Source organism: Pinus tabuliformis, chromosome 5_1, assembly GCF_031772625.1.
Source record: "Pinus tabuliformis cultivar Carrire ecotype Pingquan chromosome 5_1, CPIR1, whole genome shotgun sequence".
Lineage (NCBI taxonomy): Eukaryota > Viridiplantae > Streptophyta > Pinopsida > Pinales > Pinaceae > Pinus > Pinus tabuliformis.
In genome coordinates this window covers 37,078,227-37,093,266 of record NC_142305.1, presented here as the reverse complement: position 1 = coordinate 37,093,266, position 15,040 = coordinate 37,078,227, and the positions used below count along the sequence as shown (strand labels likewise).

Below are 15,040 nucleotides of genomic sequence, written 5' to 3'. Positions count from 1 at the left end.
AATTAACATGTTTTTGTTTTTAAATTTTGTTTTTATGCAAGGTTAGATTTTGATATTCTCAATTTGAAAAAAAATCTTAATGAAGTTGTTTATATGATTGATATATATTTATTAGTTTATATTTGTTAATGTATTAATGTTAATTACAATTTAATTAAAATTATGAAATTGTAATTTTTTATTGTTTAAAATATATTTTTTAATTATATAAATAAATTCAATATTTAAAAAAAAATCTAACTTTTAAATTTTACAAATTACAGCATTAGAATTTAAAATTTAAAACAAAAACCAATAAAGGTTTACACTATATAGAAAACAATAGGTTGTTAAATAAAGTTAGCTTGAATATTTGTAAATTATCAATGTAACTGGGAAAAAAAAAAAATTAAGAGTACAATCATGTTCACGGACCTGAATTAAGTTTTTCAAAATAACTTTGATATTACGAGAAAATAAATATATTTTGACCTAACTTATTCTCAAAATAACTTTTATATTACCAGAGAATCAATATAAAATGTATATATATAAACCCAAGTCTATGCTAACCGTTTGTTGTTCATTACAGAAGCAAAAAAGAGCCCAAGGTTGCCAAAGATTATATGTTCATTGGAGATGTGAAAGAGCTTTCAGCTGCTTCATATCTTCTAACTTTTGGAACCTTGATACTTGACCTTCTAGATTAAAATATGAGTTAATAACTAATTTTTTCTGTCAGTTCAGAAAATAGCAAAGGCAATTGTTCTGACCTGTAGATAGTTGCTTGACCGCCTGTGAAATCAGAAGTAGCCTGCCATATCGTGTGCTTCCTTGGCAGGGGATTGGACTCCTTGAAGAACACAGGAGACCTAGATAACTGGACAATATAACAAATGGAAAATCTTAATTTTTAGTGTTCCAACTTACAACTGAATCCACAGGAGGCCTGGATAACTAGACAATATGACAAACAGAAAAACACTTTACTTTGAAATAATTATCTTAATTTTTAGTGTTCCCACCTACAATTGAATCAACGTTCTTGTTCCACACCTCAATAATCAATGTAGCAGGCTTATTTTCAGGGCATGTTGCCTTCAGACCAGTAATATCTGACCATTGTACTTCTATCTTGCTCTTCAGTCCACTTTCCAACACCTCCCAGAGAAGCTTCCGCTTAGCAAAGTAACATTTTACTACCAAGTCACCTTCATATCTCGAAACACACTGTCAAAACGAAAACAAAAAACCTTTTTGAATGAATGATAAGTGACCAGAAAAAACTAATAATGGCATCCATAGAAGTTAGATGTTGTTACAGGGCCTTGATATAACATAGATCAGTCATAAACCCAAATCCATTAAGGATCAAAAGATTTGCTGCTTAAAATATTTTAGCTCCCTTTAACATGGATCTATTCTATTTTTTTTTTTATAGATTTCATGGTAGGTGATCCTAACAGAAAGAAGTTTTCTATACATTTCATGTTAGGATCACCAAACAGAAAGAAGTATTAGGATGCGAAGTGTTAGGATGTCTTCTGGGATTCTGGGATTCTACCAGACAACTATATTCCACATAATACCATCAGCAAAACCATGAATTCTTATAAACATTAAATTCATAAAAACTATTTAGAACTAGTCAAGTTTATTGAAAACACCCTAACATTTCACAGCTCTTAAAAGTATACAACATTTACCTTCCACGAGCCAATTCTTAGAATTGAGGCAGAGAAGTTAGTTGCCTTCTTTTTATGAAGAAAATTGGCGTGAACCACTGCACACCTCTGGTTTTCTATTTCCCCTGCTTCCCCTGCTTCCTGGATGGATCTCACTGTATGCACATATCCCAAATTTTCCTGGTTTTTCAGACATGATAAGCTCAGCTGAGCAAGATCTAGCAAGGAAGGGCTCTTTCTCAGCTTCAACCCAAGCGGGCTATTCCCATTCGTTGCACTGAATGAATTATCAATCGATACAGCACTTGCCTCCTGAGAAAATGAAATGGGTATTAACTAAAACTCCATAAATGGAATAAATTCTTAGCCAAGTACTAGAAATCTACCTGGACCATAAACTTGGCACGCTTGGAGCTCGGGATTTCATGTTCCTCATAAAAGTTCTCCATGCGAGCAAATGATCAAATATATTTACAACCTGCAATTTTTGCAATTTGCAATTTGTTGCTTCTGGAAACTTCTCACCCCAATTCTTGCGCGGACTAGGACCAGTCTTGGAATATGCTGAGAATCGAACCCTGGCCAATTGTGGTAGAGGACCAGATCCCAACAGGAATGTTTCTGTAATGCGATAAGCAAGGCTGGTTTTTTCTGTGACCTGGTCAATATTGAATAGATGTCTGTGAATAAACAATAAATTCTTACAGCAGCAGGAGGCTTGTCACGCTATATAACTCTTTGAACCTTTGTTGCCATATCTTGCATTACAGGGTTGCTTTACGATTCATTGAACCACGTCCTTTCGTCTTTCTGTCAAGTTGCGTAAATCAAAGAGGCGGGATGATGCATTGAACCACTTAGTTCGGTCTCTCCTTCAGCGGCGTGAATCAAAGAAGCAGTTACTAGCGGTAATCAGTGTCTCCTTCAGCGGCGAGTGGTGAGATCTATGGCCTAAAACCTTTCTATCATCTAACGGTGCGAAACCGTCCAGCGTCCAGAGTGGCAGCTGGGAAAGTCTTTATCACAGGGAAACGCCTTACGGCGTAAATATAAGTATAGACCATGCTTGTTTCTACATATTTCAAAATAGGTACTTTCTCGTTGTGATGTTAGTTTTTTTTGGGGAACACATCACACATACTTTCTCGTTGTGATGTTAGTTTTTTTTGGGGAACACATCACACATTTTAAAAATAATACATCCCACTAGAAGTAAAAACACCGTAGGACTTAAAAAAAAACATACTTTACTATTCGTGCCGCGTAGGGTATAATGTATTGGGAAGTGCATTCGGAAGTGCATTGACTTTTCAATCATTTTTGATAGACCAAAAATTAATACGGTAATATTTAATGTTGATTTTAGGAAAATAAATATTTTTATTTATTTTTATTTTTTAATTTTGTTTATTGTTGTTTTGATTGGTGGAAAGGGTGGGGTCTTATTCCACTATCATTATCTGCGTCGCTGATGATGTACTATGTTGATATTTTGTATTGTGCATATCTTTGTGCCTGTGCGCTTTTGCCTCTTGGCATTAGGGCTGCATCAGTCTCCTCAATACTGAGCCTGTCTGACGCCAAACTGTGCAGAGCATTCATTAATAATAATTATATTGTTGTCCCTGTCACAGTAGTTGATGTCAAAACCCCGATTTTCCCAAACCCTAACCCTAGGCTAAATCAAGAGTCAAAACCGATCGGATTTCAACTTCTATTTCCTGGTTCTGTATTCCACAGCATTGCAAAGGGGGAGGAGGAGGAGATACTAATTGCAGGTTTCATTGTACACAAACCTCAACATGGTACTTCGTTATGGGCCATCACCACTCTATTATGATGCTCTTACCCTTCTCTTTCCATTCAAAATAAAGCATCGAAGCTACAGACATGTAAAGGGTCTGTTGAAAAAATTAAGATGTATGTTATTCTTTGACAGTAGATGTTCAAAAGAAGGAATGGAGGCCGCAACAAGCATGGGTGCAGTCATGTTAAGTTCCAATTGTGGCAAATGCACTCGCAAGGTATTCGATTTTATTCTCTTCTTTGTGCTCTTTTGTTTACTATGCAATATGCCCAATAACATATGAATAATTGATTGCAAATGAATACAAGATAAGGCTGTGAAAAAAAAATTTGTTCGTAACATAGTCGAGCAAGCTCCTATGCATGATGTTCAGGAGGCATGCATTAATGATGGCACAGAGGGTTTTTGACACAAAGCGCTGATTTTGGAATGGGTTTTGTAAATATCAAGGTACATGCTTCCAAAGCTTTATGCAAAGATGCAGTACTTTGTGTTTGTGCAATTCAGTCCCATGTTGTCCATGTCAGATCCCACACCGAGCACTGCAAACGCGATCCTCCACAGTGTTTTAGATGTCGAGTATGTACATGTTTATCATCGTTTATGTCGTGCTCCTTTTGCTTTGTTTTTCAACCTATTGAAGCAAGTATTTTGTAGTAACTAGTAGTTTGCATCTACCAATCGTTGTAAAGAATTTACAATAAAAGTCCATTTCATTTAAACGAATTATCAAGTAACATGTGGATCGAAGCATACATGTGATTTCTTTATTATTAAGCTAGTAAGAAAGGTCAATGATATACTCGAGATTTGGAAAAAGAAAGGAAATGACTAAGTTTGTCTAATTGGAAAAATATATATCAAATATTGTATACGATCCTTTAAGAATTTTAACTATACCTAAAATATTGAGCTGGAAAGACACTGTGACCTCGAATGTGCTCGTCAAATATTTAGTTGTAAAGACACTATGACCTCGATCCGATGTGCTCATATCTGACATTGTTCAACCAAAAAAATGCAATAACCGTATTCTATGACTGGCCAAATTGTTTCATCATAGAAAATGAACATAAGAATCTAATGAAAAGGAAATAACTTTCAATGAACAAACAAGTATTGCATAAGCAACATATTTATTATTCCAGAAGTTCCTTGCTGCATATTGATCCAGGAGGATCTTGTGAGTGCAGCATAAGTGGAGTCTTCAGTGGTTCAACATAAAATTGATCATCAAATGATCATTGGTCGATGAGGTCTTGAACTTTATCAACTTCGCCAGTATTTTTCATCAGTGTTCAGGTTGTTCGGTGTTGGTTTCAGTTTCGCCGGTGATGTCAATGGTTGATGTGGTTTTCATGGTGTTCGAAGGATATGGTTTTGTACCTGGTTGTCAACATGTGGGTGTCGTCAGTTCCACAAGGGGTTTGGTTGTCAGAGATGGAACATGTATCTCCATGTGGGGTTTATGTCACATTGCAACAATGTGTTGTACTAGGGTTTTAAATCAAAATGATGTAAAACCTAACACATTAAACTTCACCTAGCACCTAAACCCTAACACTTTGACCTTAACCTAAGTCTATAATCCTAAATCCTTCAATTCATGTATTAAAATACATTAATCCTAAACACTAAACCCTCTTGGGTCATGAAATACATTAAAAAACACATAAAAACATTGCAAAACACATATAAAACGGACCCTAACTGCAAGTTTAAACCACGTCGAAACTACAGGCATGTGAATAGACAGTTAATCGGGCAGAGATGACAGGTTTTAACCATAGCGGATATGGAAACCATAATTGGTGACATGTGAACAGTGTGTTAAACAAAGACGGAGGTTACAGCACTAACCATGGCGAATGGGAACTGTAACTATGAGCATGTGAACACTTAGACTGTGACTGCGTCAGAGAGGGTTGACAGCTCACCGTAACCGCTGAAGGTAGCTATCACACGCAAAGTTAGTAAGCGGTTCCGAAACCTCTGGAACAAACCTACATCAGTTTCCATTTGTGGTTAGCTCGTGACCTGTTCACATGGGCAGTTAGCCAACGTGCGTTGTTTGTTGAATGCCAGGATGATCTATGTTATTTTGGGTTTTTGGGTTGTTGTTTGACATTAAACTAATTCAAAGACCATGCAAGCTTATCCCTAGGTGGCGATTCATGACAAGACCGATCACTTGAACCCAAAATTAGAGCCAGTTCATGCCAATTTGGGGCATAAGAAGTTAGAATGCATCCAAAACATTATAAATCCTCAATTCGATCATTGATGGAGGGGGAGTGGTTTTGAAGTTTTGTGTGCAGATTCGGGAGGTTATAGGTTGTTTTGTTTTCAGTGTAACAGGAGCATCCGAAGTCAGAATTTGGAACCGTGGTAGGCGTTGGAAAGCTATTTCAGAGTGTAATCAACCTCCTTAGATTTCAATCCTAATTAAGCGGACTTGGAGACGTAGTCCATCAGGTACGAACTCCGTAATCAATCTTGTTGTCTGGTATCGTTATGTTTTTGCTTCTTTTCACTTATGTTTACATCTTGTTTATGTTTCTCATCTATCGTAAAGTCTTTCCTTTCAAATAGTTCTCACGGTTAAAGCACTGTAAGTTAACATTCAACTCACTGATGGCATTAATCAATTCTACTTCAGTTTAACATATGATCATTTCAAATCACATATACTTTCTATTCATTTAAATACTTAGTTTATAGTTGCAAATTAATGTCATCACTTTATCACATCCGCTGATCCACTCTCCAGCCACACCTTTTTCCCTAGAAAAAAAATTGTGTGGTTTGCTATGCATCGAAAGAAATAATATTATAGAGAGTATAAAACCCTTCAATTTTTAGAGTATAGAAGTAAATAAAATGCAGAGACTACACACAAAGTATTTACGGTAACATTAAGGAACGTATCTGTGACAATATATCTACATTTTTATACATCGCCAAGTTTATGGAATTGACTACAGATGGAGTAGTTACAATGAAACATACAACCATGAACCACCCCCACACAGCTCCTTTTAATGTGACCGTTCCAGATTTTGGATAAAAATTTGTTAGTGATAACGATATTTCAAAGATGCTTTTTCCTGTGCAAAGAAAACATAACCATTTTTTATAATGAAGAGCATAAAGAACCCTTCATGAGAACTATCATATTTTCAATCGATATAACCCATAGTTTTGTATATTCCCTTATCTAAATCAATCAATCTTGGGCCCTGCTATGGCAATTTTTTATTAATACAATTACATTTTTTTGGTCACGTATAATGGTGGATGTAAGATCGAACATTATTTCGTGTTCCGAGAAGTGTTAAGTCTTCAAATCAAATACAGGGAGTAATTCTTTTAGCGAATTTTTCCGTGTATTGTTCTGGTGCATTTCGTGTTGAAAAGTCTAGGCTTTGTTTCTTTGAATTCGTCAGGTTATAATTTATTCCCTGTTTCGAGAAGTGTTGAAGTTTTCAAATCAAACACTTTGGAAGTTCTATGGTTGCTCATTTTAAAATTGGAAAGTAAGGCCCAAGGAGCCCTTTCATAAGGGAAAATGCCCTCTCTTGAGCTTGATCCTCCATAGAAAAAGGCAACGTCTTGTTAGTGGGCGTGTGCATGCCCTTTAAAGTTCTTCACATCTTTAGGCCCTAAAGATTCACATGCCCTTTATATATATTTGCATTGGCAGATTTCCAATGCAAGATAACAATATATTTTTACTGTTTTCTAATATATATTTTTAAAAATAGAATAGATACATTTTTAGGTTGAAAGCATGATTTTAGGATTTTGATTCCAATGTATGTATTTATTGTTTTTTACTCTAATTTAAATATATTTAAGCTAAGGGAAAGTATCTACAATGTAACCCTTATTCAAATGTGACAATTAGTTTATACTTTTCAAAGTTCAATAATTAAACTAAGCTACATGGAACGCTAGCTATATCGCCTTGTTGTATTATATGATAAGAAAATAAAGATTATAATATAAGTATAGAGCATGCTTGTTTCTACATATTTCGAAATAGGTACGCTATAACTTTCTCGTTGTTGTGATGTTAGTTTTTTTGGGGAACATGACACACATTGTAAAAATAATACATCCCACTAGAAGTAAAAACACTATGGTACTTTAAAAAAAAAACATAACATATGTAAGTAATAAATATAAAAATTAAATTTAACATAATGTATATAGGATTAAAAAAAAAAAAAATTAATGTATATAAATAATAAATTTAAAATTGAAAATGCATAAATAATAAATTTCTCATTTTATATAAATTACAAATTATGTATAGACTTACAGTCTAGTATGAGGTAGATCTTAAGTGTAAGCATTTAACTTATTATGCTTATCATTTTTAATTTAATATTGATCTTATTTAAAAATCAACTGCATAGAAGACGTCAAACTGGTTAGAAAAGAAGACCACTATCTCAAAAGGAAAATCAAGGAAGCCATTGAAATAGAAAAAAGGAAGAATAACCTAAACCGGGATGATGGATTAAAACTAAGCAACACCTGGAAACCGTTAATTGAAACCTTAAAAGCCAATAATTAACTATATTCCCTTAAAAAACTTTAAAAAGGTAAAAATAAACAAATAATAAAATCATCAATTATGTAATATCCTCCTTAAACAATACATTTAATTAACAATCATAAACATAATTTAGTAATAGATTTCTTCACATATAATCATTTGATATCATAAAAAAATAACTAATAGAATGCATATAGGTGTAATTACTCAATTCTTCAAACAAATAATAATAATAATAATAATAATAAATAATCTCTAGAAATTATAGATAAATAACTCACTAGAACCAAAAAATAAAAAATAAATTAAGCAAATAAAACAAATTAATCAAATAAATAAATATTTAAACAAAGAAACAAGTACATTAAATTAAATTAATAAACTTATTAAAAAATTATATATATATATATATATAATAAATTTGTTAACTAATCTATTTGTTTAATTAACTATCAAAAGTTAGTTAATTAGTAAAACATAGCAATTAATCAATAAAAAAATAAAAATTAAAAATTAAAAAAAAAAATTAATTTTTCATAAATTTATTAAACCTAATAATTAATTCAAGAAATAGAAAAATAAGTAATTAATCTATCCCTGTAAACTTATTAATTAATGAATTAGTTAATCAAATTAATAAATTAATAATGTAAATAAATGAATAAACATATTAATAATGAATACATAATGAAATTAATTAATTTGATTAATCAAACAAATTAATTTATTATTCAAACAAATTAATGAATCAATTGAACCAACTATTTAAAATAGAATTAATAAACATAATAATTATTTCTATAGATAATAAAATTATTCGATTAAGTTATCCCCTTGAATAAATTAATTAATTAATTAAAAATAATAATAATAATAATAAATCATTTAATTAATTAATTAAATAAAAAGATAAGAGCCGACCTATTTTCTTATTTCTTTTGTTTAATAACTTATATATATACCCTAATTGTAGCTCTTGGATACATCATTATGATTTTAAGAATATCTATTGATGCATTCTCCCCTGATGATGGACTCACTTGGTAGTCCGAAACGTTGGGTTCATAAAACTCTACAACAGGTCATTCCTCTACCTAAAACTATCCTCACCTGTATGGATTCATTATTTAAAAACAATATAGATTTAAAATATAAAGAGGTCAATAAATAAATATATAAATAAACCAGATGTATGGTAAATAAATAAAACATATTTTATACTTACTCCAGACGTATGGTAAATAAATAGAAATATAAATAAACTAGAGGTATGGTAAACAAATAAAACCTCTTTTTATATTTACCTCATAAACCTCTTTATATTTAAGAAAACTCAAAAATAAGTTTTATTTGGGTGAAGTCTATAGGCCAAATACCATGGGACAAATTATTATTAATACCATGAGCCAAATGCCATATTTAAAAAAGATGTATGGTAAATAAATAAATATAAAAGAGGTATAAAGAGATATGGTAAATAAATAAATAAATATCAAATAGGATTAGAAATCAACATATAATTATATACCAAGCCTATGAGCTACATATCATGGTAAATAAAAGAGATATGATAAATAAATAAAAATAAAAATAAACCAATGGTATGGTAAATAAATAAAACCTCTTTTTATATTTACCCCTTAAACCTCTGTATACTTATGAACACTCAAAAACGAGGTTCTATTTAGGTGAAGCCTATGAACCAAATTATTATTAATACCATGCAAAAAAATATTATTAACCCTAATATTAAAAGATTAATATTATTATTATTATTAAATTTAATATTCACATTAATATATTATAATATTAATATTATTAAATTTAATAAATTTGGATTAATACAATATTAAATTTGTTTTATTATAATATATATTAATATATCATGATACATTTAACTCTAGATATATATGGGAGGGCAAAACAATGACATAGAGTGATAAAGGTGAAGAGATAGAGGGAGTGACAAGGGAGAGATGGACATAAATTGGAGGAGAGGGGAGAGAAGGAATGAAGAGAGAGAGGGGGAGAGGAGTGAGAGAGGTAGAGAAGGGTAAGAGAGAGAGAGGGGGGAGACACAAAGTTGGAGGGGGGAGAGAGAGAAGGAGAGAGGGAGGGAGATAGTGAGAGGATTGGAGGGCAGAGAGAGAGAGAGAGAGGGAGGGGAGGGGGAGGAGAGAGAGAGGGAGGGGAGGGGAAAGGGAGAGAGACATAGAGAGTGAGAAGTTGAGAGAGAGAGCGAGTGACAAGGGAGAGATGGAGAGACTGTGTGTGTGTTTAGATGTGAGATAAAGAGTCAAAGAAGGAGAGATAGAGAGAAGGGGAAAGAGAAAGAGAGAGGGAGTGATCTGATTTAGAATATTAGTTTTTAGTGCTAAGATCTTCCTCAGATTATAAACAAAATGCTTTCATTGTGCTTAAGGATTCATGAATTTTTTGCAAGCTAAATAAAGAGTTTTTATGATAATTTTATGAGAAATGTAACATAAATATGAAAATTGAATAGCAGCATAAACATATACAGAACATCCTCAAAAACAAATTACAATAAGCACATGATAAAGGAGTTCACCACTCCTGGGCTACATCTCCTTAGTCTAGCTTCAAATGGCTTGGGCCTCTCTATTATGTTAAAAAGTGTAAAAATATTTGCTTACAATGCTCAAATGCTTCTGAAACCTACTCTAATCAGTCCAGAATTTCAAAAAATGGCTATCTAGCCTCTTTTACCCAAGTCGTTGAAGCAAGGTTCCGGGTGTGTCTACTGGCACCATCAGCGAACCCTAGATATATCAAATCATCCATCAATACCTGCCCAAGTAGATCAAAAATATCGACATCACTAAAAACCGATAGATAGATATGCACAAAGATACAATATATACAATCAAGCAAATGCTAGGCCGAAGCCTAAGCAAAGTACTTCTTAGGATAGAGCCCATTTCTGGGCTCCGCCAACTTGTTTCCCTTGAAATCAATCAACTCATAAGCTCCATTTTTCAAAACGCTTTTGACAATGAAGGGACCGTACCACATAGATTTAAACTTCTCTGCCCCAAGGCATCTTTGTCTTAGTCGTAGACCAGGACAAGGTCGCCTTCAGAAAAAATTCTAGGACGAACAACTTTATCGTATTGAGTTTTTACCCTCTTCTTATGAGCTTCATTGATTATGGCCACATCTTGACGCTTCTCATCGAGATGTTCCAAATGAATGAGGCGTTCTTCGAGATTGGAAGTATCGGGAAGAAGTTCAACAGCCAGTTTAAGGGAAGGAATTTCACATTCCACAGGAAAAATGGATTCCAACCCATAAACTAGTTGAAAGGGAGTAAAACGAGTGGGAGCCTTAACTGACATTCGTTATGCCCAAAGTTTCGGATATAACATAATGTGCCAATTAGATCGAGCTTTGTTAACCATCCTTTGAAGGATGATTTTTAAGGATTTTTTCACGACTTCAACCTGACCATTGGCCTGAGGATAATATGAAAATGATTGCCATGGTCAGTGACAATACCTTTAGGAATACTATACCAGGAAATAACTTGATTGAAGAGAAACAAGGCTGTTGTTTCACCATCATTCTTGAAAGTAGGCATAGCCTCATCCCACTTAGTAAAGTAGTCTACAACTACGATGATATACTTGTGATTTCCTACCGAAGGTGGATTACAAGTAGTAAAATCAATACCCCACTTCGTGAAAGGGTTGACGGTGATCATAGGGAAAAGAAGATCTGGATGTTCACGCATTTTCCAAGTATAAACCTAATAGGGATGGCATATCTTGACCGCTTCAATACAATCTTTGAAGATCAAAGGCCAAAATTAGCCTACACGCAAAAAAAATTGGTTGTTGGAAGCCCAAATAGATGACCACCACAAGCTCCACTGTGGCAATCATTAAGCACAGAATCAACTTCTTCTAAGGTTAAACAACGTCTAAGGATTGAATCAACCCCACGATGATATAAAGTGTCACCTATAATAATATAGCTTTTAGCGAGGTGACATAATTTTCTACGTTCATCCTTCGAAAAAGTGAGCGGAAACTTCGAAGTCTGGAGATATATAATAATATCCCCATACCAAGGATCTTGTGAGGAAATAAGAAATAGATGTTCATCAGGAAAAGTTTCCTCATAAATGATTTCTTCCTCACATCAAAACTCTAAGATCATCTCTACAAATACTAGATATTTCTTACACTTAGCCGACATGAATTTGAGGTTGAATTCTTGTAAAATGACAATCCATCTATTATATTTGCCCCCAATCACTCGCCTGCTAAGAAAAAACTAAAATGGATTGACAACTACTAACATGAAAGTTTTTCGAAGCAGAATATAATGTCTAAGTCACTGGACAACATGGACAACTGCCAAAGCTAGTTTCTCAATGGGAGAATAGCGCAGTTCAGGGCCTACTAAGCCTCGACTCAGATAGTAGATTGCGTGCTCACATAAAGCATCATCCTCCTGAACCAGAACCATACCAATAGTTGATTCTACTACAGTAAGATATCAAAGGAATTCTCTGCTATAATCAGGTGGGCTCAATAAAGGAGCATAGTTTAATTCTTTTTTCAAAGCATCAAAGCAGCGTTGTGTGAAATTGACTTTTCCTTGGAGACTCTGAAGTTGACGTATAGAGGATGGGGGAGGCAACTGAAGTATTGCCTCAACCTTGAAGGGATATACACGAATCCCCTCAGTTGACACGATGAATCCCAATAACCGACCGGATGTGACAGCAAAAACACACTTATTTGGATTCAATTGGATTTTATAAAAATGACATCTTTCAAAAATCAATGGAAGATGCTTAGGATGATTTGTTCTCTTTCGAGAAGGAGCATTTAAATCGTCCAGATAAGCTTTAATAACATGTTTGATATCATGAAAAGCATATGACATGGCCCACTGAAAAGTAGCTCCAGCGTTTTTAAGGCCAAAAGGCATCTTTTTATATGCAAATGTACCCCAGGGGCAAATAAAAGTTCTCTTATGTTGATCTTCTGGACGGATATTAATTTGATTATAACAAAAAAATCAGTCCATAAATGAGAAAATTTCATTACCTGCACATTCATCGATAATCTGATCAATAAAGGGCATGGGGTAATTATCCTTAGGACAATATTTATTTAGGTCCCTAAATTCAATGCACCCATAGATCATTCCTTTCCTTTTGTTTATAGGGAATGGATTAGAGACCCACTTAGTTAAAGGGACGTGGTATATGAAACCCACCTTGAGCAACTTTTGAACCTCAACTTTGATAGCTTCTTCTTTTCTAGGGTTTAACGGTCAAAGTTTCTAACGAATAGGTTTTTCATTTTCATACATCTTGATTTCATGTTGGACTATAGATGGATCTATCCCATGAATTTCTTCATAAGACCAAGCGTACACATCTCGAAACTTTTTAAAGAGATCAGTATAAATTTGAATTTGTTTAGGGGAACAATCAGCTCCAATGAAGACATTTTCAATAATGTTGGGATTCCTAGAGATGTTCACTAGAACAGTTTGTGAAACAAAAAACATGTTACTTCAACATAAAACTATGCTAGAGACAAAGGATTTAAAACTATGCAAATCATTCCACAGTCTTTCAACACCCGTCATTTCATCTAGAATTGCTTCTTCATATGGCAAGACATTATCTAAGCAATCCAGAGCATAAGTGGGATCTAGAGTCCAATCCAGAGCCACATCCCCATCCATTTCCTCCGATGAAAAAGGCGTAGGATCGGAGTCTGCAGTGTTAACAATAGACTGATAGGCAATTTCAGCTGCAAACATAGGACATGCCATTCCACCTACCTGCCCCTCATCTAATGTGGTGGTAGAAGAGGGTAAGGGCCAAGGATCTGAAAAATAATGAGTTCTAAAGAACTCTCTTCAAGAAGGTACCTTGGAGGATGAAATAGTATTATTCTAGCTATAGGAGCAGGAAAATCAAAGGTACCCATTAAGGAAGAGTACATTCCAACTCCTAAATTCTCTACAGGCTACTTGGGATTGTTCACTAATGGAACAATAGATTTAGAAGATGCATGGGACTCACCCGGAGAATAATCCATCTGATTAACCTTTACAATTCTCCCTTCATGAGGAAAACAAAGGATGTGAAATAATGACGATACAATAGCATCCATCTCATAAATCCAATTTCTACCTAAAAGGAGATTGTAATCCATATTTTCATCATCTATCTCTACTTCAATATTTAAAACCTTGACCCCAACATAGACGGGAAAGGCTGGAATAATCCCATGTGGTCTATGAGAATGACCATCAAATGTTGTTAATAGAGTAGGTGAAGGAACAGCCTGAGGCAATCCAATAGGCTTCCAACATAATATGGACATTACACATGTGGAATCTCCCTCAACAAATACAGTTCCAAAGATATTGGTATTTTAATATGTAGACTTGATTTGAAAATCCATATGATGTGGGAGTCTCTTCTTGGTGTTTGACATATCGAATGTAAGCACAAGAGAGTTTTCTGGATCAGCTGCTTCAATCGCAGTGAGAAATGCACTCCTTTGTATTGGGACTGGCTAGAGTACCTCTAACACCGACATAGCACAAGGACTCTAAGCCAGATCTTCTACAATATAGTATTTTTTGGCAGCCTTAGCATTAGGGTTAATGGTCGAGCATTTTGCAGAGCCTTTCGACATCCGAGCTATAGACTCAACTAGGGGACTCTCGATATGGTGTGGCTCTGAAACATCAGGAGTAGACTTAGCCTTGGACGATTCTAATTCACCATAATCACGTGACCATGTAGCAACATCAATATGTGAACTCATCATATAAACATTTGATGTATTTTCCCCTTCCTGGTTTCTCCCAGCGCGGGTACCCGTATTAGAATTCACGCCAGAAAGCAATTGATGCCCTTGGGGAAAAGGGTTAGTTCGCAGATCCTGGGAGCTAGAAGACCCTTTCTAAGCCAACAAGTGATAATCATCTTGAATCTTAGGGAAA

General features: G+C 34.1%; 1 protein-coding gene across 1 annotated transcript; it reads right to left on the bottom strand.

The window, feature by feature from the left end:
• Positions 1–757: 757 nt before the first annotated feature.
• Positions 758–2,349, bottom strand: LOC149163364 (uncharacterized). The gene is made up of 3 exons (XM_089430724.1): positions 2,051–2,349; positions 1,686–1,976; positions 758–1,209 (listed from the first exon to the last, which is right to left on the bottom strand). The coding sequence occupies exons 1-3, from the start codon at positions 2,111–2,113 to the stop codon at positions 985–987; spliced, it is 579 nt and encodes a 192-aa protein (XP_089286850.1). The 5' UTR covers positions 2,114–2,349; the 3' UTR covers positions 758–984.
• Between the last annotated feature and the right edge of the window lie 12,691 nt (positions 2,350–15,040).

Bases quoted from the DNA above. Each gene is read 5' to 3' on its own strand.
- LOC149163364 (XM_089430724.1), bottom strand. From the start codon at position 2,113: ATGGAGAACTTTTATGAGGAACATGAAATCCCGAGCTCCAAGCGTGCC. The intron at 1,977-2,050 runs GTAGATTTCTAG...TCATTTTCTCAG, and splicing joins GTGCCAAGTTTATGGTCCAG to GAGGCAAGTGCTGTATCGAT. The intron at 1,210-1,685 runs GTAAATGTTGTA...TCGTTTTGACAG, and splicing joins TAAGAATTGGCTCGTGGAAG to TGTGTTTCGAGATATGAAGG.